At 53.2% G+C, this 19900-nt stretch overlaps 10 protein-coding genes across 10 annotated transcripts; 4 read left to right on the top strand and 6 right to left on the bottom strand.

Annotated features, from left to right (window-relative positions):
• Window positions 1–1315: 1315 nt before the first annotated feature.
• Window positions 1316–2894, bottom strand: J4E78_001049 (uncharacterized protein; the record flags this gene model as incomplete). Its single annotated transcript, XM_049361710.1, has 4 exons — window positions 1316–1874; window positions 2174–2669; window positions 2716–2791; window positions 2844–2894. 4 exons carry the CDS (start codon window positions 2892–2894, stop codon window positions 1316–1318), a joined length of 1182 nt encoding a protein of 393 aa, XP_049226993.1.
• Window positions 2895–3111: 217 nt separating this feature from the next.
• J4E78_001048 (uncharacterized protein) lies at window positions 3112–3926 on the top strand (the record flags this gene model as incomplete). Its single annotated transcript, XM_049361709.1, has 3 exons — window positions 3112–3240; window positions 3387–3722; window positions 3774–3926. The coding sequence occupies 3 exons, from the start codon at window positions 3112–3114 to the stop codon at window positions 3924–3926; spliced, it is 618 nt and encodes a 205-aa protein (XP_049226992.1).
• Window positions 3927–4390: 464 nt separating this feature from the next.
• Window positions 4391–5492, bottom strand: J4E78_001047 (uncharacterized protein; the record flags this gene model as incomplete). The annotated part of the gene is made up of 2 exons (XM_049361708.1): window positions 4391–4924; window positions 4980–5492. 2 exons carry the CDS (start codon window positions 5490–5492, stop codon window positions 4391–4393), a joined length of 1047 nt encoding a protein of 348 aa, XP_049226991.1.
• A 558-nt stretch (window positions 5493–6050) lies between these two features.
• On the bottom strand, window positions 6051–7133 carry J4E78_001046 (uncharacterized protein; the record flags this gene model as incomplete). The annotated part of the gene is made up of 2 exons (XM_049361707.1): window positions 6051–6307; window positions 6545–7133. The coding sequence occupies 2 exons, from the start codon at window positions 7131–7133 to the stop codon at window positions 6051–6053; spliced, it is 846 nt and encodes a 281-aa protein (XP_049226990.1).
• Window positions 7134–7749: 616 nt separating this feature from the next.
• Window positions 7750–9102, bottom strand: J4E78_001045 (uncharacterized protein; the record flags this gene model as incomplete). Its single annotated transcript, XM_049361706.1, has 2 exons — window positions 7750–8501; window positions 8559–9102. 2 exons carry the CDS (start codon window positions 9100–9102, stop codon window positions 7750–7752), a joined length of 1296 nt encoding a protein of 431 aa, XP_049226989.1.
• A 1541-nt stretch (window positions 9103–10643) lies between these two features.
• On the top strand, window positions 10644–11754 carry J4E78_001044 (uncharacterized protein; the record flags this gene model as incomplete). Its single annotated transcript, XM_049361705.1, has 3 exons — window positions 10644–10798; window positions 10856–11479; window positions 11532–11754. 3 exons carry the CDS (start codon window positions 10644–10646, stop codon window positions 11752–11754), a joined length of 1002 nt encoding a protein of 333 aa, XP_049226988.1.
• A 391-nt stretch (window positions 11755–12145) lies between these two features.
• J4E78_001043 (uncharacterized protein) lies at window positions 12146–15718 on the bottom strand (the record flags this gene model as incomplete). Its single annotated transcript, XM_049361704.1, has 7 exons — window positions 12146–12189; window positions 12250–12799; window positions 12867–13025; window positions 13093–13158; window positions 13615–13945; window positions 13994–15212; window positions 15262–15718. 7 exons carry the CDS (start codon window positions 15716–15718, stop codon window positions 12146–12148), a joined length of 2826 nt encoding a protein of 941 aa, XP_049226987.1.
• Window positions 15719–16177: 459 nt separating this feature from the next.
• On the top strand, window positions 16178–16807 carry J4E78_001042 (uncharacterized protein; the record flags this gene model as incomplete). Its single annotated transcript, XM_049361703.1, has 3 exons — window positions 16178–16496; window positions 16549–16649; window positions 16703–16807. The coding sequence occupies 3 exons, from the start codon at window positions 16178–16180 to the stop codon at window positions 16805–16807; spliced, it is 525 nt and encodes a 174-aa protein (XP_049226986.1).
• Window positions 16808–17229: 422 nt separating this feature from the next.
• On the bottom strand, window positions 17230–18076 carry RAB6B (Ras- protein Rab-6B; the record flags this gene model as incomplete). The annotated part of the gene is made up of 5 exons (XM_049361702.1): window positions 17230–17288; window positions 17344–17746; window positions 17811–17899; window positions 17959–17984; window positions 18036–18076. The coding sequence occupies 5 exons, from the start codon at window positions 18074–18076 to the stop codon at window positions 17230–17232; spliced, it is 618 nt and encodes a 205-aa protein (XP_049226985.1).
• Window positions 18077–18368: 292 nt separating this feature from the next.
• J4E78_001040 (uncharacterized protein) lies at window positions 18369–19754 on the top strand (the record flags this gene model as incomplete). The annotated part of the gene is made up of 3 exons (XM_049361701.1): window positions 18369–18502; window positions 18554–19489; window positions 19541–19754. 3 exons carry the CDS (start codon window positions 18369–18371, stop codon window positions 19752–19754), a joined length of 1284 nt encoding a protein of 427 aa, XP_049226984.1.
• Window positions 19755–19900: the final 146 nt, after the last annotated feature.

Below are 19900 nucleotides of genomic sequence, written 5' to 3'. Positions count from 1 at the left end.
CACATACCGCTTGTGAGTGATTGAGTCGCCACTTTCATCAGCTCTTTGCGACACATCACCGCCTCCGATTTTGTGTTGACTCACGTCCACGCCGCTCTGACATTCACTTACTCTCGTCATCCAACTTTGATCCTGAGTTACCCACCAACTCATACACCAAGAGCCCCCCGATCATTCTAACAGAACCTTACCGGTCGCCCAGAATGTGTCACAAACTCCTCCAAGTTTATGCTTGCGGACACCACAAAACGATCTGCACAACACCGTGTCCCCATGCTATCGCTACGGGCCGCCGCATCCCCAGCAACCGCGGAAATGCACCGGATCTGTCGCGCTCAAGTTCCGTTGTGTCTGCTATGGCGCCCTCGTCAACTGGTCCACCAGCGCGGAGAACCGATGTCCAAGATTTGCCTTCACAGCGTGCTCGTGAATCACAGGCTCACCCTTCTCCGCTGAGAGCGGCGGTGCTGGGCAGTCAAGCACAACAACAGCAACAGGGCCGGAGCGGTACTCCAGCATTCCGCTTCACGGCGCCGGGTACAGGACTAGAGGCGGTGGGTGCGGAATCAGGTTATATGCAGAGCCATCCTACTTCCCCGGTGTCAATGTCTTCAACATCCCCAACTCTGAGTCAGCCTTCACCCACTTTCTCCACCACCGGCACCCTAATCGATGCACCTATCTCCGCCTATACGCCCTCATCCTCTACGTTCTTCACGCCTGCCGACCCAGAAGTTGACGATAGGTCAGTACCCTGTCACCACTGCGTCTCGTCCCTCTCTTTCCACGGTCCGATGGCTAACATCTCAACAGTAACGTAGACCCCAACTTCTGCGCTTACCACTTTCCTCGCTATCTCCCTGGACTGAGGGTACCTTGCAAGGGGTGCTACTCGCAACCGCAGTATGAGGATCAACGCGATGCGTGGATGAAGCATTATCGCGAACAACATCCAGCAGACAAAGTTGAGGATATTGAGCACTTAAGTGGAGTAGCTGCAATTATGGAAAGATTTGGCTGATAACCATTTTCCGATTGGAAGTGAGACGAACGAAAGTCGATCATGGGTATCAATGTGTGGAAAGGCTAGAGCCGTGGACTGACTCTGTACACTTTGGAGGTCCTCCTGGATGGGAGGCGAACCTCTAAGAAGAGGATTTGAAAAATACTGATGAGAGCGAGAATAATTCGATTATCCTACCCTTGCCATGCAGTGCTCGGGCCATTGGTCATTGTCGTCTATATGTGCATCATTCGTGTGTCGGTCGTCATTCCGTGCCAAAGCATCTCCAAATCGCTACAGCCGCTTGGCTATCTAGCTGGTGTCCATGTCATCGCCGCTCTTCTTTTCCTTTTCTACTGTCTTCTTGACACCCTCCAGAAATGCCTTAACTGCATCTCCGCCACCAAGTGGCATGCCTCCACCTCTCATATAGCCTCCGTTTTCGACATCAATGTTCAGTGCCTGGCTGACAGTCGGTAGAGCACCGGTCCTTAGCGCCTCGTTCAGACTGCCCAATGCTCCCCTCAGCTGGGGTGCCCGCAGGATCCTGCTCAGAACCTCAATTTTCTCGTCCCGACCTAATGTCTGTATGGCCATCTGCGCGGTCTCGGAGTTGGGGTCGATTTGATCGATGTCTTCGACTTCGGCTTCTAGGAGGAAAGGAATTGTCGGTAGTTGCGCACACAGTGCGTCGATGGTCTCGTCGGAAGCGTTCTCAACGGTTGAGAGAGTATGCGTAGGCCAGAGGAACTCGGTAAGGCTAGCGAACGGTTCTGATCCTCTTTGTTGTTGTGAGCTGCCGCCTGCATTGCCGCCTTTGAGCGAGTTCATGAAGTCTTGCACAATGGCAGAGACATCACCTGATCCGGCTCTGTCGACGCGTTAGCGAGATGTTCAAGAGGATAGGCAAAAGCAAAAACGCGAAACGAGCGCCGCGGCGTGGCCAGTGGAAGACGTAGCATGATGCTTATTTTCTATTGTTGTACATGAGCAGCCAGTGCCAATCGCCATGTTTGGATGGTCTTATGCCTCTCCCAAAACGCCGTACCGTGACAGGATATCTTTATAGTTTTGTATAGAGCCGTTGGTAATTTTCACAGCAGCTCGATTCTGTCCGGAAAGGTAGACTGCGCCGCGACGCCGAATGCGATACAAATAGATGGAACCTACGCTCGACCACCATCGGCACCCCCTTCTCGGGACTCTTCGCCTTCATCTCGGATATCACCGCCTGTGGCACCAGCACCTGCGCCTCCGGTGCTACCGTGGCGGTTTCGGCTAGATGGCTCTACGTCTTCCATGGTCTCATCCTCGTCATTGTTGGATGAGCTCGAGATACCTGCAAGTTCAGCCTGTACATCAATCTCCTCGCCCGTCAGCAGCAAGTCAATGACCTGTCCGATCTTGAGGTCGCGCTCGCTGAACCAGCTCGCGCCGCGCGGGTGCTGCGACTTTGATTGCAACCAGAAGAGATAGCGTTGTGAGCTCGAGCTGAACTTGAGGACGAAGATGCGGCCGTCGGTGGGCGACTTGATGTTCTCGGGGTCATCGATGGAGTCCTTGCCGGTGTAGGGTTGGAAGGAGCCGTCACCGGGGATCATGATGAGGTCGAGGTCCGACTGGTCGAGCGAGCGGTCGCGTGGTCGCCAGCAAAAGTGCACGAATTCTGCATATGTAAGTTGAGGAAGCGGCTGAGTAGGTTGCAAACAAACCATCTTCTCCTTGGTACAGGTAGACATAGCCTGGTGTCGGTACTGGCTTGACTGTCTGCTGGTTGCCTTCTCCGCGCTGTGGCTATTGTTAGTGTACGATCTGGATTGTCAGTTCCCGCGACGCTTACAGTCAGCTCACACTGGCCGGCCTTGAAGGTGATGAGCGGTTGGATAGACATGGCTGCGGTGTGTGTCGGTGTTGGGGCAGTGATGTTCAGCGGCGGTACCGCGAGCATCGCCGCAAGCTGCAAGCTCCACGCGGATTACGTAACCAACGGAACAACTCTCGGCCCGGTCGCGCGTATCGATTGGACAGCTTGGCACACACTCGAATTCACGAAAATCGATTCCATCGCCAACACCACCGACCAGCACTAACGACCACAGCGAAACGAAATGGCGGCCAAACAAGAGGACACGAAGCCCACCACCCAGAAGTTCTCCAAGGGGGAGAGGTCGATACCGCACCACTCGCAGAAGGCCAGCAAGTACTACCCTGCTGAGGACGTTGCTGTCCCCAAGAAGGTACGTTCGCGATAGACGATGGTTTGCACGGAAGAGAAGGACTGCAGGGGTGCTGGGTGCATTCACTGCGACAGCATGCGGCGGGTGTTTGGGTGCAAGGACAAGAATCAAGACATCAATTGGAGCTCCGCTAACTGCGACTCAAGGCCCGCAAGTCTGTCCGCCCTGCGAAGGTCCGCCAGTCTCTCCAGCCCGGTACCGTCGTCATCCTCCTTGCTGGTCGCTTCCGCGGCAAGCGCGTCGTCGTCCTCAAGCACCTTTCCCAGGGTGTCCTCCTTGTTACCGGTCCCTTCAAAGTCAACGGTGTTCCCCTTCGCCGCGTAAACGCCCGATATGTCATCGCTACCTCTACCAGCGTCGACCTGAGCGGCGTAGACGAGAAGGTTGTGGAGAAGTGCAGCCAGGACGGCTACTTCACCAAGGACAAGGCCGCCCACAAGCCGGGTGAGGATGCTTTCTTCAAGCAGGGCGAGAAGCCCGAGGTACGTACACACAATGGAAGTACAATGCGACAATACTGACAAAAGCCACAGAAGAAGGAGACCTCCAAGGACCGCGTCGAGGACCAGAAGGCCGTCGACAAGGCTCTCCTGGCCACCATCAAGAAGGAGGCTCACCTCGCCGACTACCTCGGTGCCAGCTTCAGCCTCCGTAGCTCCGACAGGCCTCACCAGATGGTCTTCTAAGCGACGGATAACGATCGGGCATTCGGCGTTCAGTGCATGGGATGAAAGACGACTTCGGCATACTGCGGCTGTACTAGCGAGAAACAAGACTCGCAGCGGCACGGCAGCCAATTTTTTTCATGGAGGATTCCGACAAGGCATTTACCATAAGACTTTATATGAAGCGAGCGAATCTGAGACGGTCCAAAAGTGAACATTTGGTCTCCGCTTGCGTGATGTCATAGTTGGGCGTTCAATTGGCGCAGTACATACTGGGTGGTAATCGAGTACTGATGCAAGGAATAGAGATACAGACGTTACATTCTTCGACCGATACTGCGCCGACTGCCCACGAACTCCCAGCGACCAGACGTGAGGGTATCAGAAGCGACCGCTAACCAAGGACACTACCACCGAACCAATTGCGCCAATGCCATACGTACGCAGACCTCGTTACATGACCCTAGGCTCGCCGCTTGACCTACTTACTTCTTTCCCCTTCCTTTCCTAGCCTTGCCAAACTTCCCCGCCAGTCCGTTCGCCGCTTCCCCCGCGCCATCTATAGCTTTCCCCGCCTTCTCCTCCACGTTGTGCTTCTCCATCTCCGCTTTCAGGTCCTCGACGACATCTTTACCAATTGTTGTCCCGTGGCACCAGTCCAAAACACCCATGCATCCGTAATTACCCTCTCCTTCACTCATCATGTGCGCATCGGCGCGTCGTGCCATGCCTCGCAGCATGATGGTTGAGGGTAGGACATTGTACCCAGAGTACACGAAGGTCTCTTCTAGACTGAAGATAGCGATCAGGATCAAGTAAGTGAGGATATGCATCCGTAGAGCAATTGCTGGAAGGTATAGAGGTAGGAAGCGATGCAGGAGGTGGCAGATGGGGTGGTCGTAGTTTGCGGCAAAGGAATAGGGGATCTTGATGCTGTGGTGCCAGTTCTGATGCAAGTCCGAGAGTGCACCGCCGGTCGGAGAGTGCAGCAGATGTGTGTGGATATAATATTGCAGAACCTACGACATGTCTGTTAGTACATCTTTGTTAGGCAACGCAATCATGGTATCTTACGTTACGAGACAACAGTCCGATAATACCATGTTTGACCATCGTCCATGGGTTTGGTAGGTGATTCAATCCCCATCGACTGCCTTTGATGAGGAGCAGACTCCTCATCTGCAGTACGTCTGTGATCAAGAACTCAATACCCGCTTGCAACGCCACACTGAGCAACACATTTGCACAGCTCCACGCAATCACTCTTCTCACTGCGCGTGCGCCACCCTTTTGATTATTTGGAATACCCCATTGTCCCTGAGATTTGAACTCGATTGCTAGACTTGGTAACCCAATATCGAATAGCAAGAAGATCAGGCTGGGTATGATGTAGAGAGATAGCCGAATTACTAGGGGCGCAACTAGCTCAAGTTGAAGAGGAGAATATGATGCGGCGATTGTCGTCCATGCGACCGAGAGGAAGATGAGGTTTAGGCCTGTCGACCATGAGGATAGCATAGGAATGGCCAAGAATGAGCCCAGCGGTAGGGCGATAGGCGCAAGGATGGAAGAAAGTAACGCGCCCATGCCGAAAAGAGCCTCAAATAGGTCTAGAATATACTCTAGGGATGGAAGAGTAGTAAAATACGTATATGCGCATCGATCATGTGAGGGGGGGATTCTGCGCGAGGTAGATGTTTGTGGGCTTGCGCTTGATTGCGATGTGAGCGATGACGTAGCGGCGGTGCGCGAACTTGGTTCACGCTGCGTCCGCGTGGGAACGCGTCCGCGACGTAAGCGGGGCGCCCATTCTTTCAAGACCCATGCATGTGAATGGACCCTGGAAAACTCTAACCTTCTTTCCGTGAAACAGCACCAGTAACAGTTTATACAAGAGAGCGATGTACTCGCAAAAGCAGAAATCATGTGGCGCTACGCCCATGCGATAAGGTCGCTCAGCATTGCCCTTAGATTCTCATCACATAGTGCTGCCTCCCGCATCAATCATCCGCCCTCCGCCGCTGCTACAACCGAGATGTTTATCAGTCCTCCCCTATCGCTGGCACGTTGCGCGACACCTCCATCCACAACCCTCATCCTTTCAGTCTCACGTCTGACCCTCGACCTTCACGCTCTGAGTTCATCCTACTCCGGCAGTCCAAAGTGGCTCCTCATCTCCTCATATTTGATTCTGTATGACTCGGCTTCTTCATACCTTTTCCTCCAGAGTTGTGCTTCTTCCTGAGCTGTCCGCGCTGCGATCTCAGCATCCCGAGCGAGACCTTCCGCGATCATAAGCCGGATGTTGAGATCGAAAAGCTTATTTCGCAGTCCAGAGCCGTCTCGCTCGTCGGCATCGTTCGCTTCATCGAGTGCCACGATCTGGTCTCCACAAGAGTGGACTGGCTGTGGATGTCCAAGTTGGGTCTGTAGCTCAACTTGGGAGCGTAGTATTTGGGTCGTTGTGGGATTATCGATTAGCGGCGGACTGGGCGACGGGCTGCTGAGCACAGTATATGATCGGCTTGGGAGTGGGTCGTTCGCGATTTGCTCGAAAAGGTAGGGAGGCCTCTCGGGATAAGGTGCTGAGCTCGACTGTTAGTTACTCGGAACTTATTGATGGCTGATTTTAGACATACACTGGTAGTTTGCTGGTGCGGCCAGCACACTACCAGCTCCTGGTGGGAAGACCGTAACGGATGGGGTCGGAACCGGTTCTGGTCTCTGCGTAATCGCGTTTGCAATAGCCCGACAAGCGTGAGGAAATCTAGATACGAATCTGTGGAAGACATCCGAGTCGTCGATCACGCCTTTGCTCCAACCATTGGCGAGGAAGTAGTAACGTAACATGGCGTTGAAACAAGCAATTTCTGTTCCGCCTTGGGTCGGCAGGATGACACTGAACGGGAACTTGAACCTCCACCACGAGATGTTCTCTTCGGCGAAGACCATGTGACGAATTTGTTGCTCCCCTTTCCGGTTCTTACCGATGTATCCGAGCTGTATACGGCTGCCTGCTAGCCACGCGAGTACGTCGGCTGGTTTTCCGGTCTTGGTGCGGGTGCTGCCTATCACAAGGCTCTTGAAGTCGTTGTCGTGGTTGTACCCACGGACGATGTTGAACTGTACATGGAACGCTTTCGCATCGGGAAGCTGTCTGAATTGTTCAGGGAAGTCGCGGAGTGCCCATGTCTGAACGTCCTTGAAGGTGAGTCCGGTGGGCGCCATGGTGTTGCTGTGTGTAATTAGAAGGAGTGAGCGTGTTCCTACGATAGTCCTCGCAGGGAAAAACGAAGCTGTAGAAGCTCGCGCCCAAAGTGGGCTCATCTTCATCGTGATATAACGACTGGAGATGCCAAAAGTGGTTAGTGGCCTCACCGAGGCGCGCCAGTGGAAGCGATTGAGGGAGGAGCGATGAGAGGGAAGCAGTGGACAACCCCACTTCATACAGCTACGCGAAAAGTGAGAGAGGATACCTCACTCTAGCATCAGATCTGGGGATTGTGACAGAATTCTGATTTACTTGTTGTGGAAACATGAGCGTGTTTTGCAGCCCTATCGGTAAGTGGTCTTTAGAACCCTCGAGCTTTGGTTCTTGGGCAAGTCGATTGCCTACTGTGCGATCCAACAACGCTTTCTTCTACATTCCGCGCATCTATTCCTTGCCATTGCGATAATATCCCCTTCTTGTCGCACTTTCCACGTTGCGATGGCACCTTCCAAACATTGAGTAAGCCAGACCGCTATCCTTGTACAGAAGAAGACGTCATCTGCAGCAAGCATTACTCCGACTTTCTGTGCCACCCTCAAAACACAAAGCTGTGGCATATGGCAATCGCCAGGCTCAATGAGCCGAGTCCATAGCGATGCGGCGTTTCTCAAACTCTTCTTGCTTGACCAAAGTCTCTTGCTTTCTCATCTGTGTCTCCAGCTCTTCGACCTTCTCCTCTAGCTTCTTGATGTGAGCCATAGCTGACTCATTCGCGATCCTATGCAGAACTGTGGCTTTTTTTGACTTCATAGCAAACTCGATCATGGTCTGCAACTTGCCTACCAGGCCGCTGTTCTCTTTCTTAAGCTTTTCGTGCTCAGTTGTCAGCCTTTCAGCCTCACCTTCGAGTAGAGTAAGGTCGTTGAACAGAACTAACACTGCTTCGAGAGCCGTGTTGGTGCGATCTACCTGGACTGCCTTGAAGAAGAAACATTCATTCCAAAGAGTCTGGTGCCGCTGTTCCATGTCATCCCGCTCCTGAGTAATGGCATCAAGCCGGTCACTCATGGCCTTCTCTCTGTTCTCTGAAGCAGTCAAGCGTACCTCTAGGGTAGCGAATTTGTCCTCAAGACGCATTGTCTTCTTTTGTCTTACACGCAACTTCTTGATTTCGCGTTGTAGATTGGCGATGTTGGTATCATCGTTGAGGGCGCTGCGCTGCTGGTTCTCGTTTAAGGCACGGCTTGTTGTGTTGCTGTCGTTTGCGTTTGCTTCCTCGCCGGATCGCTCGTGAGCGCCGTTGAAATATTGGGACATTTCCGATGACTCATGAAGTCCAGTGATACGTTGTTCGACGGAGCCCGAAGCTTCTTCTGGGGTATTGCCTATTTATGGTCAATGATTGTGCCATCGGGAAGAAGAAAAGTTAATGTCTGACTTACCCTCTTGCAACAGTCTCTGATGCTGGCGATGACATGCGCGTGCGAAGTTCCATTTGAACATCTGACCATCGCATTGTAGAGCCTTTACCACCCCTTTCGCCGCAAGGTAGTATCTGATGGTCGCCTCTATCTCAAGCGCGATCTCGACAGGGGTGGGGCATTGACGGTCATCCAGTGAACACGAAGCGAACGCGTCCAAGAACGTCGGGCCGTAATCTTTGAGCCATTTGAGCAAGTCGAACTTGCCGCCAATTTGCTCACCACGGATCGGACAGGCCATCAGCGAAGACTCTTGAATGAATGCAAGCACAGTGATCTCTCCAGTGCCAGGACAGAACCGCTCGGCGGCCGTGCAAGATGGGTCGAAGCTCGTGAATGCGATAGCTTTCAAGATTGTGGATGTCTCAGCAATCTCCAGAAAATAGGTCTCAAGATCGTCCGGGTCAGGCAGTGTCTCGAATTCGACAGGGCAGATGGTCCTCGCCCATTCACGAACCGCCAGGGCATCCTTGAGCTGACACTGAGGCGTTTCAGGAACCAGCATGATAGCACCGGGTAGCGAACGTCGGGTATTCGGTGTAAGAAGGCGATGTTGGACGGCGATGAATATCGTTCAATGTAGTGTCAAGGGCGAGGAGACTGTGCGAGACTAGTAGAATGTGTGGCCGTTTGCACTGCGCGCTCGGTCACCGCTTTTCAAACATTCCGCGCGAGCGCAATGCTGCTTTAGGAAGGGGCGTGTAGAGCAACTAGTCCAAATCTCCATGCCGTATATGCATAATTCGTGATTCCCGTCTTCTTTCTACGTCTTCACTGAGCTCTAATGGGAGGGCATCTTGATAACAGCCTTCGATGTACTGCCACGCTCAGCCACTGCTAGGTCATACTAGTTGGATATCAGTGAAAGCACTTGAATGCCGATAATGCCAGGCATATTGGGGTTCCATACCGGGGCTGAGGTCACGTATGCGGTAACGTCCAGTAAAGATATTGCCGCTGCTCCTACGGAGCAGCCTGAGAACCTCCCGGCTCCTGTTTCGTCTGCCAGTTCCGAGTCGTCTGAGACTACGTCGGCGCCTCCGTGGGACAATTCGTCGTCATCGAGAAGGGCGCGTAGAATGCTCCAGGCTGTCCTTTCGGTAGTATATTGATATGGAAGTCGGGTCAGTAGCGAGCTTACGGTATGCCTAGATTCTGTTGCTGATCTCACATGTTCTTGCGTAGGTCTCTGCCATTTTGACCTGAAGGGTGGACTACGATCGAGGTGGCTCAATCAATAGAGAGATAGACATCCCCAGGTAGTCATAGACGTGGGAAGTAGACTCGCGTGTTTTGGCTTCCGAAGGGGAGAGCGAGAGAGAGAGAGAGAGAGAGAGCAAGAGACTGCTGTTGCCAGTAAAAGTGACATCGTAGTCTACCTAGGTGATAGTTTACAGACGCGATACTAATCAGGCTATGCTTCGCTCTGCCAGAGCCTATCCCAATTCAAGAGGAGTATTCTCTACCTGGGCGTACCTAGTGGGGAGGATGCAAGGTACCCAGGTGCACAAATATGCACATGATCAAAGTGAGGAAAGAGAAAGAACACCATAGATGCTTGAGAGATGGCGTGCAGCCCAGCAGGCTGATTAACGGCGGGCGATGCCCGCCTGGCTAACTTGTAGCATCTATGAACACGTCGCTTTGTAATGAACACGCCCTACCGGGTTAATACAATGCTAGCGCGCCCTACAAAGTACATTTTAATAGGGGCCGATGCAGTAATTCATTACAAACGGGAAGCGACTGCGACTGCCGCGTCCGAAAGGAAGTCGCGAACTGAGACGATAATGACGTGTGCGGGGAGCGGGGCTGTCAGCTCGCAGATCACTCGGAATTAACGCCGTATCCGCGGGTATTTATCATCAACGGGCATGCCTCTCTTGAAATAGCTTGCTTGAATTGAGCCGACCCTCAGCCCATCTTTTGTGATTCATGACGCTGGCATCACTCACTTTGCGCTCGACGAATCTACTCTCCAGATCGACAACACGACTTGCAGCCATCAATTCACACATTGCTCCGAGAGCATCCACCATCAGAACCATGTCTTCACTCCCAAAGACCATGAAGGCCGTGTACATCGAGAAGACCGGTGGAACAGAAGTTTTGCAGTACAAGACTGATGTACCGGTTCCAGAGCCCAAGGAAGGCGAGGTCCTGGTCAAGAACGAGTTCATCGGCATCAACTACATCGACACGTGAGTACCCTTGGACGTCTACTCAGAACCCAGGATGTCATGCTAAACTGTCGCCAGCTACTTCCGCTCCGGTGTATACAAGCCACCGCAATTCCCGTATGTTCTCGGTCGGGAAGGCGCTGGAACCGTTGCTTCCGTCGGACCCAACGCACCTTCTGATCTCAAACCGGGTGCGCGCGTAGCTTACATGGGTCAATCGGCGTACGCAGAGTATACCGCTGCACCAGCGAACTACACAATTCCGCTCCCTGATTCCATCTCCACCAAGACAGCCGCCGCTTCGCTTCTCCAGGCACTAACCGCCGTTACTCTGATCCGTGATGCTTACGAAGTCAAGGAAGGCGACTGGATTCTTGTCACCGCCGCAGCTGGCGGTGTAGGACTATGGCTCTGCCAGTTGCTCAAGGCTGTCGGCGCAAGAGTCATTGCTACAGCTAGCACAGAAGAGAAGAGGAATCTGGCAAAGCAGAACGGCGCAGAGGTGCTACTGGAATACCACGAGGACAACCGAGACGTTTTCGTGAAGAAAGTCCTAGAGACTACTGGAGGCGAGGGTGTACATGCAGTCTTCGACTCTGTGGGCAAGTCCACCTTTGACAGCTCGTTGTCTGTCGTGAGGAGGAAGGGTACGATGTGCTCGTTTGGAAACGCATCGGGACCAGTTGAGGGTTTCGCTCTTGCGTGAGTCTTTTTTGTACTATTCATGAGAGAAAGTAGCTGACACATCGTCTAGTCGCTTGTCAGCAAAGAACGTCAAGCTCGTCCGCCCTACGCTATTCAACTACATCGCCACTCGCGAAGAACTGCAGACGGCGGCAAAGGAACTGTGGAACTTCATCGAGAAGGACGGACTGAATGTCAAGATTCACGACGTGTATCCATTGAGCGAGATTGTGCGTGCGACCCAGGACATCGAGAGCAGGAAGACCACTGGAAAACTGGTGTTGACATCGTAATTGGCGGGCTCGTGAGAAAGTATCACGAACTGGCTGTATGAAGGGCGTGGGAGAATTTTATCAGCTCAGCGCTTCCAGGAACCAAACACTCTGCACATCGAATACAAAGATTGAAAGCCTTTTCCCTTGAAACTCAGATGACGCCATCGTTATGCACCGTATTCCGTCCAACGCCAAATGTCATGTAATGCATGCTGCAGAAATCCACTAAACTCCTCGTGAAGATGAAGAGAACCCTCAGCCCATATTACCGACCATCTCCTCAAGCTCTACGCGCTGTGACTGGGCCATTCCCGAGTCCCTGCTCATAAGTACGCTAGCGATTTCGTTAACATGGCAAGTACATTGCGCGCAACCATCGACACAGCTCACATCAGCTGGCGTATGCAGCTCAGATGAAGTCATCGCTGCAACCAAGAGAGTCAGCTGGCTCCGCTAGTAAATTTTCAGTATGCTGATGGAGATGTTGGGGAGTTGCAGGGTAGGAAGACTTACGATCTTGAACGGCGTAATTGTCGTGGAGGACTTCCTGGGCATCTTCATGGTGGTCAAGCGATTCCTGGGCGTCGACGAAAGAGTCCTCGCCGTCGTCGGTGGTCTCTTCCTTCTTGACGATACCCTTGGGCTTAGGCTTGGGGATGACCTTGATCTTGGTCTTGCCGACCTTCGCGCGCTTGGACTTGGTATCTAGAAGCTCATTGTCCTCATCTTCGCCCTCGTTATCTGGCTCAGGCTTGACCTCGGCTTCCTCATCGGTGGCGGCGACTTTCTTCTTCGGCGACGCACGCTTGCGCTTACTGGCCGGGGTAGTTTGAATGTCGTCCTGGTCGTCGCCAGAGGAAGTGGTGGCCTTGCGAAGCTTCTTGACAGTGGACTTCGGCGTACCCTTGGCCTTGGTGGGGGTGTTCTTGATGGGCGAGCGAGGAGTGCCTGCATCGGGAGCGGTGTCGTTGTCTTCGAATACCTTCTTCATGCGAGAATAGCGCTTGGACGCCGCTCCAGAAGTAGTGTTGGCCTTGGCTGCGATTTCACTCCAGTTGGGTGGCTAAGACACTATTGTTAGTGGCTGCTGGTTTCTCGAACTATGTGGCTGGACGTGAATTGGTGCTCACCTGAGTTCGCTTATGGTGCTTGACACAAAGCCAGAGGAACTGGTACGTTGTACCTCCGGGAACCTCGTTCCTGTCCATGGACTGCTTAAGACGCGACCATCGCTTTGTTACGGCGCCCTTGTTGAGGTCGAGCGCGGCGGAGACGGCATCCCAATCAATCTACAATGAGTCAGTATACGGGACTTGAATGAAGATGCAAACCAAAAAGGGAGACGATGAGACCTACGACAGGACTGCCATCGTTGGTTAGGACCAAGTATAGATAGTTGATATTCTCTGCTTCCGTAGGCATCTTGGAGGTGGTAGGCGAACAGAATCGTGATGCGGGGAGACTGTTGGCAGATTTGGCACGAGTTGGAGCGTCGTTGTGCAAAATCCAAGCGGAGATGTTGAATGTAGGGGTGAGAGAGGCATTCGACAATTGCCGTCAGCTATAGACCCACATTCCCTAGGTGAAGGCGAGATCTCACAAGGCAACGACAACAGGCGACACGCTAACACACTTAGCGCCGTTTTCCAAGCCAACGTAGAGAGATTAGTAGTGAGGAAGAGTCTGAGAGAGTCTTGGTGAGAGTGGTAGGCGGCTATGGATGAGGTAGTAGCGGCGGGTGTTGACAAAGAAAAACACATGCTGCTGCGACGATGTACGCCAAACAGCAACGGTCATGTCGAGAATGTTTGCTGTTTGCGAGGCGTGGTATTCCATTGTTGAACGCGACCCCAATGCTTAAGACACCCCTAAACCTACTGGCTGGTCTTCTTCGCCATCCTGTTCACTGATCCCGTTCCCAACCAACTCAGTGAAATCAAGCCCAACCTCCCTCAGCATCTCAGCATGTTCATGTGCCAATCTCAAGCACTCGTTCCATACATTGCCACCTTCATCCACGCTACTTAGCTGCCTTTTTAATAGTATGTTGAACTGGTCGATGTGCTCTTTCGACCACTTGACGCACGCGGACATGAGCTGTTGTGGGAAGCACTTCTGGTACATGTCGACGGTGTTCTTGATGATGGTGAAATAGATGTAGGAGATCTGAAAGATATAGTCTGGGAGATTGCCTTCGAATATGCATTGCCTGAAAGAGTCAGTGGGTGTTGTGGACTTTGATGGAGTGGAAACATACCGCGTGCGAGTTCTGATCAGGTTACCGCGAGCTTCCAGATAGGCTTCACGTGCGCGGTCTTCGAAGCCTAGTTGGACTACCCAACTCACGTGTTGCCTGACAGAGGTGAACCAGTTGTTGTGCTCTACCATGTGCTTGACCAAAACATTCGCAAGCTTCGCAGCGCGCTCATTGACCTTGTAGGTAACGATTGTCTTGGCCATCTCATTGCTTCTAATGTTCTTTGCAAGTGCCTTAAGCCGATCCACTTTCAGGACTGCCTCCTGGAAATGTTGAAGCGCGATCTCAATATCTAAATCGTCTAGTTGACTTTCTACCCATCGGATATTGCGCTGTTGTCCATCAATGTCAACAAAAGTACTGACTTGTTCGTTATTGATGCCGTCTGAGAGATTGTCCAACAACTCTGTCCTGTTCATGAAAGCAGGGTCGCGTGAAAGAAGGTGGCTGTAGGAATCTTGCGTTCGGTCTTTCTCCTGCACATCCGCTTCTTGGCTCTTGCGCAGGTCATCCTTCGTCTTGCGGAAAGTAGCCACGAAAGCGGATTTATCACCACTGTCTTCCTTCTTGGTGTCGTATGTGAAAGACTCAGATCCAGCGCGTATGATGATGCGCTCTTCTGGCGTCCTAATCACTTGGGTATCCTGTAGGGGAAAACATCTCTGGGCAGTAAACTCCATATTCGCCCTGTTGCCATCACGCTGTCCAGGAACATCGTTGCGTGCCTTTTTTTCTGATGCGATAAGGAGATGATCATTCAGTAGCAGTAGTCTCACTCTTCGCCTTGCCTTGAGGGTTGCAGAGTCCAGTTCGAACCATCTCGTTGACTTCCAAACGATATATCGTCCGGGGATAGGTGGTAGATACTTCTGCGAGCCCTCAACGTCCCTGTAAAGCTGCTGTAGCTGGCCTGCGCGCAATTGATTGAGATCTCCGATCGAACTTCGGTTAGCTCTTCGCGAGCTCGCAGTGTCATTGGCGGCACCCGTAGCTGATGCTGTCTGCTCCAAGGTCGTTGTCAGGTCAGACATCAACTGACGAAGCGTCCGCATCTCGCCCTTGAGCTTCTCTGCTTCTTTACTGATCTTGATAAACTGTGTGCGGTTTTGGTATACGTTGTGCTGGAGGTCGAGTGATGTACGATGCTTTGTCTTGCGCAGCTCGTCCTGGTAGCGGCTGATGTCTGCTTCAGAAGCGTCTGCGAGAATAGTTGATACATCTGTGCGAGTTAGCATGTATGCAACCAAATCACCAAATGTTGGCCTTACATCGCTCTACTTCCAGGTTGGGGTCCCGCAATGCGCGCGGGTCGACTTGCAGGACCCGTCCATTGGAGCTTCCGGGCGGCCGTCCCTCTCTCGTCTGGCTCTTCTCTCTGTACTGAACGGGCATTTGCGGCATCTGCGGCATAGGCTCCCCATTCCCAAAATCGCTAGGAAGCGTCGTGATCTTCTGGGAGTACCTCCTCTTGACGAGATCCGCCGTCTTGTCTGGCCGCTGCGGTCTTGGCTGTGATGGAGGGCCATCCTGTCTGGTCCTCGATCGGCTGGATTCGTTCGAAGGGCGCCCAGAGCTTGGGAGCGAAGCGGCAGCAGCAGCAGCGACGCCTGCGGGCATGGGCGCACTAATCTGTCGCGGCGCGCTGATGGTGGGCGGCGGCGCGTTCTTCTTGCTCTTGTCCCCCCGCTTCTTGCGGAGGGAGATGCCTTTTTGTTTCTCCGACATCTTGCCTGCAAGATCCCCCGATTATCGTGGTGTAGGAGCGCAGCACTTTATACAAGGATGAAACGGAACAGGTGCCCTAGAGCCTACATCAGCATGAGAACGAAAGCTAGCCAACCCCAACGCAATGTAGGCTTCCAGGTCATTTACCTCTAACACTCGTCCAATTCCTGCGTCGAGTGGGCTGGGAGTGGAGTTGTGGTCAGTGGTAGCGAGGGGAGCTGCGCCATGAGTGCGCGTCCGTGGATGTTGACAGGTACTCGTAGAGCCCCGTCATGCGTGGAGCCGCGGTCTCGAGTGTGAGCTCGGGCCCACTTTGGTGAATCGTGCCTTCCCTGAACACTGAGAAAAAGTTAAACACCACACCACATCACCGCCATCACCTGCCGCCAATTCAAAGGGCTCCAGCTGCTCCTTCCCCGCCTGATTGCGCTTTTCACTCCCACGAATCGCACCACCATCATGTCCAACTCGTCGTTAAAACCATCGACCATTGCGGCCATTAGCGCCGGCACCATCGTCACAGGCCTTCTCGCATACGCCGCCTACTTCGACTACAAGCGACGAAATGACCCCGGCTTCCGCAAGCAGCTGAAGAAGGAGTCGAAGCGAACAGAGCGGGCGGCCAAGGAGGAGGCCGAGGCACAGGGCGCCGAGCAGAAGAAGGCGATCCGAGAGGCGGTAGAGCGGGCAAACGAGGAGGGCTTCCCCAAGGACCCCGAGGAGGTGGAGGCGTACTTTATGCAAGAGGTTGCGCAGGGAGAAGGAATGGTGCAGAAGGGTATGGTTATGTTTGGCCCTCTTGGTGGGACGTGGTGCTAATTGTTTGCCAGGTGCGGACAACGTCGAGGCGGCGCTATGCTTCTACCGCGCATTGAAGGTCTACCCCAACCCGCGGGAATTGATCAACATCTACGACAAGACTGTTCCCAAGGTACGTTGCTGCTCTTCGCCATGAACTGGCGACGGCCCGCTAACACCCGACAGCCCGTCCTCGACATTCTCGCCGAGATGATCGCAGTTGACACGTCAATCCCCGTCGGCGGCAGCAAGACGCCGTCTGAGGCTGGCTCGGCAGGCGACCTCGAGTAAAACACTGCGACGATAGTACTTCGATAAATTCAGCAAGCATTCTTGGACCCCGCTCCACCTGATAACGGCCCCTGTAATATTCTTGTATATGGATCAGCATCGGCGCAGTCGGTCAATTCTACGGCCGGCGTTCTGGTTGAGCATGATTCATCTGGCTGGGGCGGCGTTGGGATAGATGCGGGCTTCCAATGCATACAATCCAAACAGCACTCGGCATCTCTCCATTGACGTCATGCAGTGGTACGCATGGGTACGCACTGGTATACTACAGATTACGTTTCCGACGTTAAGATGCATGCGGCCCATGCCCGAACGCCTTGCTGACAATGACTTTCTCAGACTTGCAAAACATCATCCCAAATAATTACAGTACGCCCTTAAGCGAATGAACCGAAGTTGATTGCCAAACGGCTATGTCTTGTTTAACATGAGCACGAGTTTTCTTGCGGTGGCTGGCTGGGGTTGATGTTCACGTCGATCACTGCATCGTGGATTAGCATGGCGTTCACCGCAATAATGTGTACGTCGAGACGTACTCTGACTCTGCCCTTGTTGGCCTTCGCCCTCCATGCCCGGTAACGCCTGCGCAATTCTCTTGAACAGCGCCTTTACGTTGTGTCCGACCTTCGCGCTCGTCTCGATGAACATCAAGTTGTTCTTCTTGGCTTCTTCTTCACCCTGCGCTGTTGTAACCTCGCGCTTGTCGTTCAAGTCGGTCTTGTTGCCCACGAGCACAATAATGACATCGTTGCCGCGCTCGCCTCTGACATCGTCTACCCATTTTCTTGTGTTTTCAAACGTCTTCTTGTTTGTGATGTCGTATACAACCACGGCTACGCTAGAATCGCGGATGTAGGAGGGAATCAGGGAGCGGAATCGTTCCTGGCCGGCGGTATCCCAGAGCTGCAGGCGGACAGTCCGATCTTCGAGGTACATGGTCTGCGGCGAAGATTAGATGTTGCACTGGATTGCCATATCTATAGCGGCTTTGCAGCGAGCATACCTTGCTTAGAAAGTCGATGCCGATGGTGGCTTGGTAGGTGTTGTCGAACGAGTCGTACATGAAGCGGGTAATTAGAGACGTCTTTCCCACTGCGAAGGTAGATTAGCACGTGTGTCGCAAACCGCTATATCTGCGATAGTATGCATACCACTTTGTTCGCCCAGGAATACGAGCCTGCAGCCGGTTAGTATACGAAGTTGGTCTCCGCCGCGGAGGACAGCTCACTTGAACTTCTTGAGCGGGTTTGAGTAGCCCGACTGCGCCATTGTGACTGAAGGCTGTAGATTTTGGGAGAATCGGAAGTCTCGAAATGTGTTATCACAGAGGATCAGAAGCAATATCCCGGCCGTGTGTCTTGGTGGGGTGTCGTGTCTGAATAGGAGTGTCGGTCGAATCTGGAGGCCTGGCACCCTGGCGGCCAACACCGACTACCGAGTGCAGCAGGGGTCCCGGTGGGTCCAGCCCGTGCGCCGCTTTGCTGGTCGGAATTTTGGGTCGAACTTTTTGCGACAACGAACAACCCCACAACGACTTCGAGCACGGCAACCGTAAGACACCATGGCGGACACCGAAGCAGCGCCAGCGCAATACAAACAGTCGAGTCGCAAAGGCAAGAAGGCTTGGCGCAAGAATGTCGATGTCACAGAGATTCAATCCGGCCTAGAGGATGTGCGCGACCAGATCATTCAAGGGTATGTTCCAACTACAACACACAGTCGATGCATATACTAACGCCGCTACAGTGGTGTCATCTCTGAGAAGACCGCGGACGAACTTTTCGCCGTCGATGTCCTTGGATCGGCTGAGATCCAAAAAGAGGTCGCGAAACGACACAAGCCTCTCAAGGTCGACGAGATCCTCGCTAAGCGCTCTGCCGTTCCCGCCGTATCCACCCGGAAGCGACTCTCGGAAATCACCGACGATGGCAAGAGGAAGAAGGCAAAGGTATCAGGCAAAGAATACGACAGGCTGAGGGCGATTGCATACGGAGGCGAGCAGACCAAGAAGGACGTCGTACAGACTGGCGACGCCGCTTACGACCCATGGGCAGTGCAAGAGGTCAAGGAGGATCCTCGTTTCTCATACCTTGAGAAGAAGAAGCCCAAGGTCGAGCCGAAAACCCTGAAGCACGCACCCATCTCGCAGGCAAAGACCGGCAAAGCCATTCCCTCAGTCCGCAAACCTACCGGTGGAAAGTCGTACAACCCCTTGCTGGAAGACTGGCAAAACGAGCTCATGCGCGAATCCGACAAGATTGTCGAGGTTGAGAAGAAGCGCCTGCAAGAGGCCCGCGAAGAGGCCGAGCTTATGGAGAGAGCTGCTGCTGAGACAGATTCTGACTCAGGCGAGGAGAGCGTGTGGGAGAGCGAATGGGAAGGTTTCAGTGACAATGAAGATAAGGAAGCCAAAAAGAAGAGGCCGGAGAGGAAGTCGCTGTCACAACGGAACAAGATCAAGAGGAGAAAGGACGCGCAAAGAAAGGCGGTCCACGAAGCCAAGATGAAGGCCAAGGAGCAACAGGTCCAGGAGATCAAAAGATTAGCCAAGAGCGTAGAAGAGAAGGAGAAGGCGAGAGCCGCTGTGAAACAAGCTCTTGAACAGAGGAATGCAGAGCTCGCAGATGAGGAGGACGATGGCGAAGAATTGGAGCTGAGGAAGAAGCAGTTCGGCAAGGCACCGTAAGTACCTATCCACGTTTCACACAACGAACATCTACTAATCGACCACAGTCTACCAGAGGCCCCGCTCGAAGTCGTTCTACCAGACGAGCTCCGCGACTCTCTGCGTCTTCTGAAGCCAGAAGGCAATCTGCTCAAGGACCGCTTCAGGACTTTCATGCTTCAGGGCAAGGTCGAAGCCAGAAGACAGATCCCATACGCCAAGCAGAAGAAGTACCACGTGTCGGAGAAGTGGAGCTACAAGGACTGGCAATTGCCCAAATAGACAGATATGGACCGACCGGCCAGTACCGACACCCGTGTCTATCGGTAAATGCACTTCTTTCGCGACCACTATAATTTTGTCTCGCTTGCAGTTATCTGGTGACTCCCTAACTCACTCACAATGGTAGTTGGTTGGGCACAGACCGC

Source organism: Alternaria triticimaculans (genome assembly GCF_023758025.1).
Source record: "Alternaria triticimaculans strain BMP 0046 chromosome Unknown scaffold_1, whole genome shotgun sequence".
Taxonomy (NCBI): domain Eukaryota; kingdom Fungi; phylum Ascomycota; class Dothideomycetes; order Pleosporales; family Pleosporaceae; genus Alternaria; species Alternaria triticimaculans.
The sequence above is the reverse complement of the archived record's forward strand: the minus strand, read 5'-3'. Positions and strand labels throughout refer to the sequence as shown.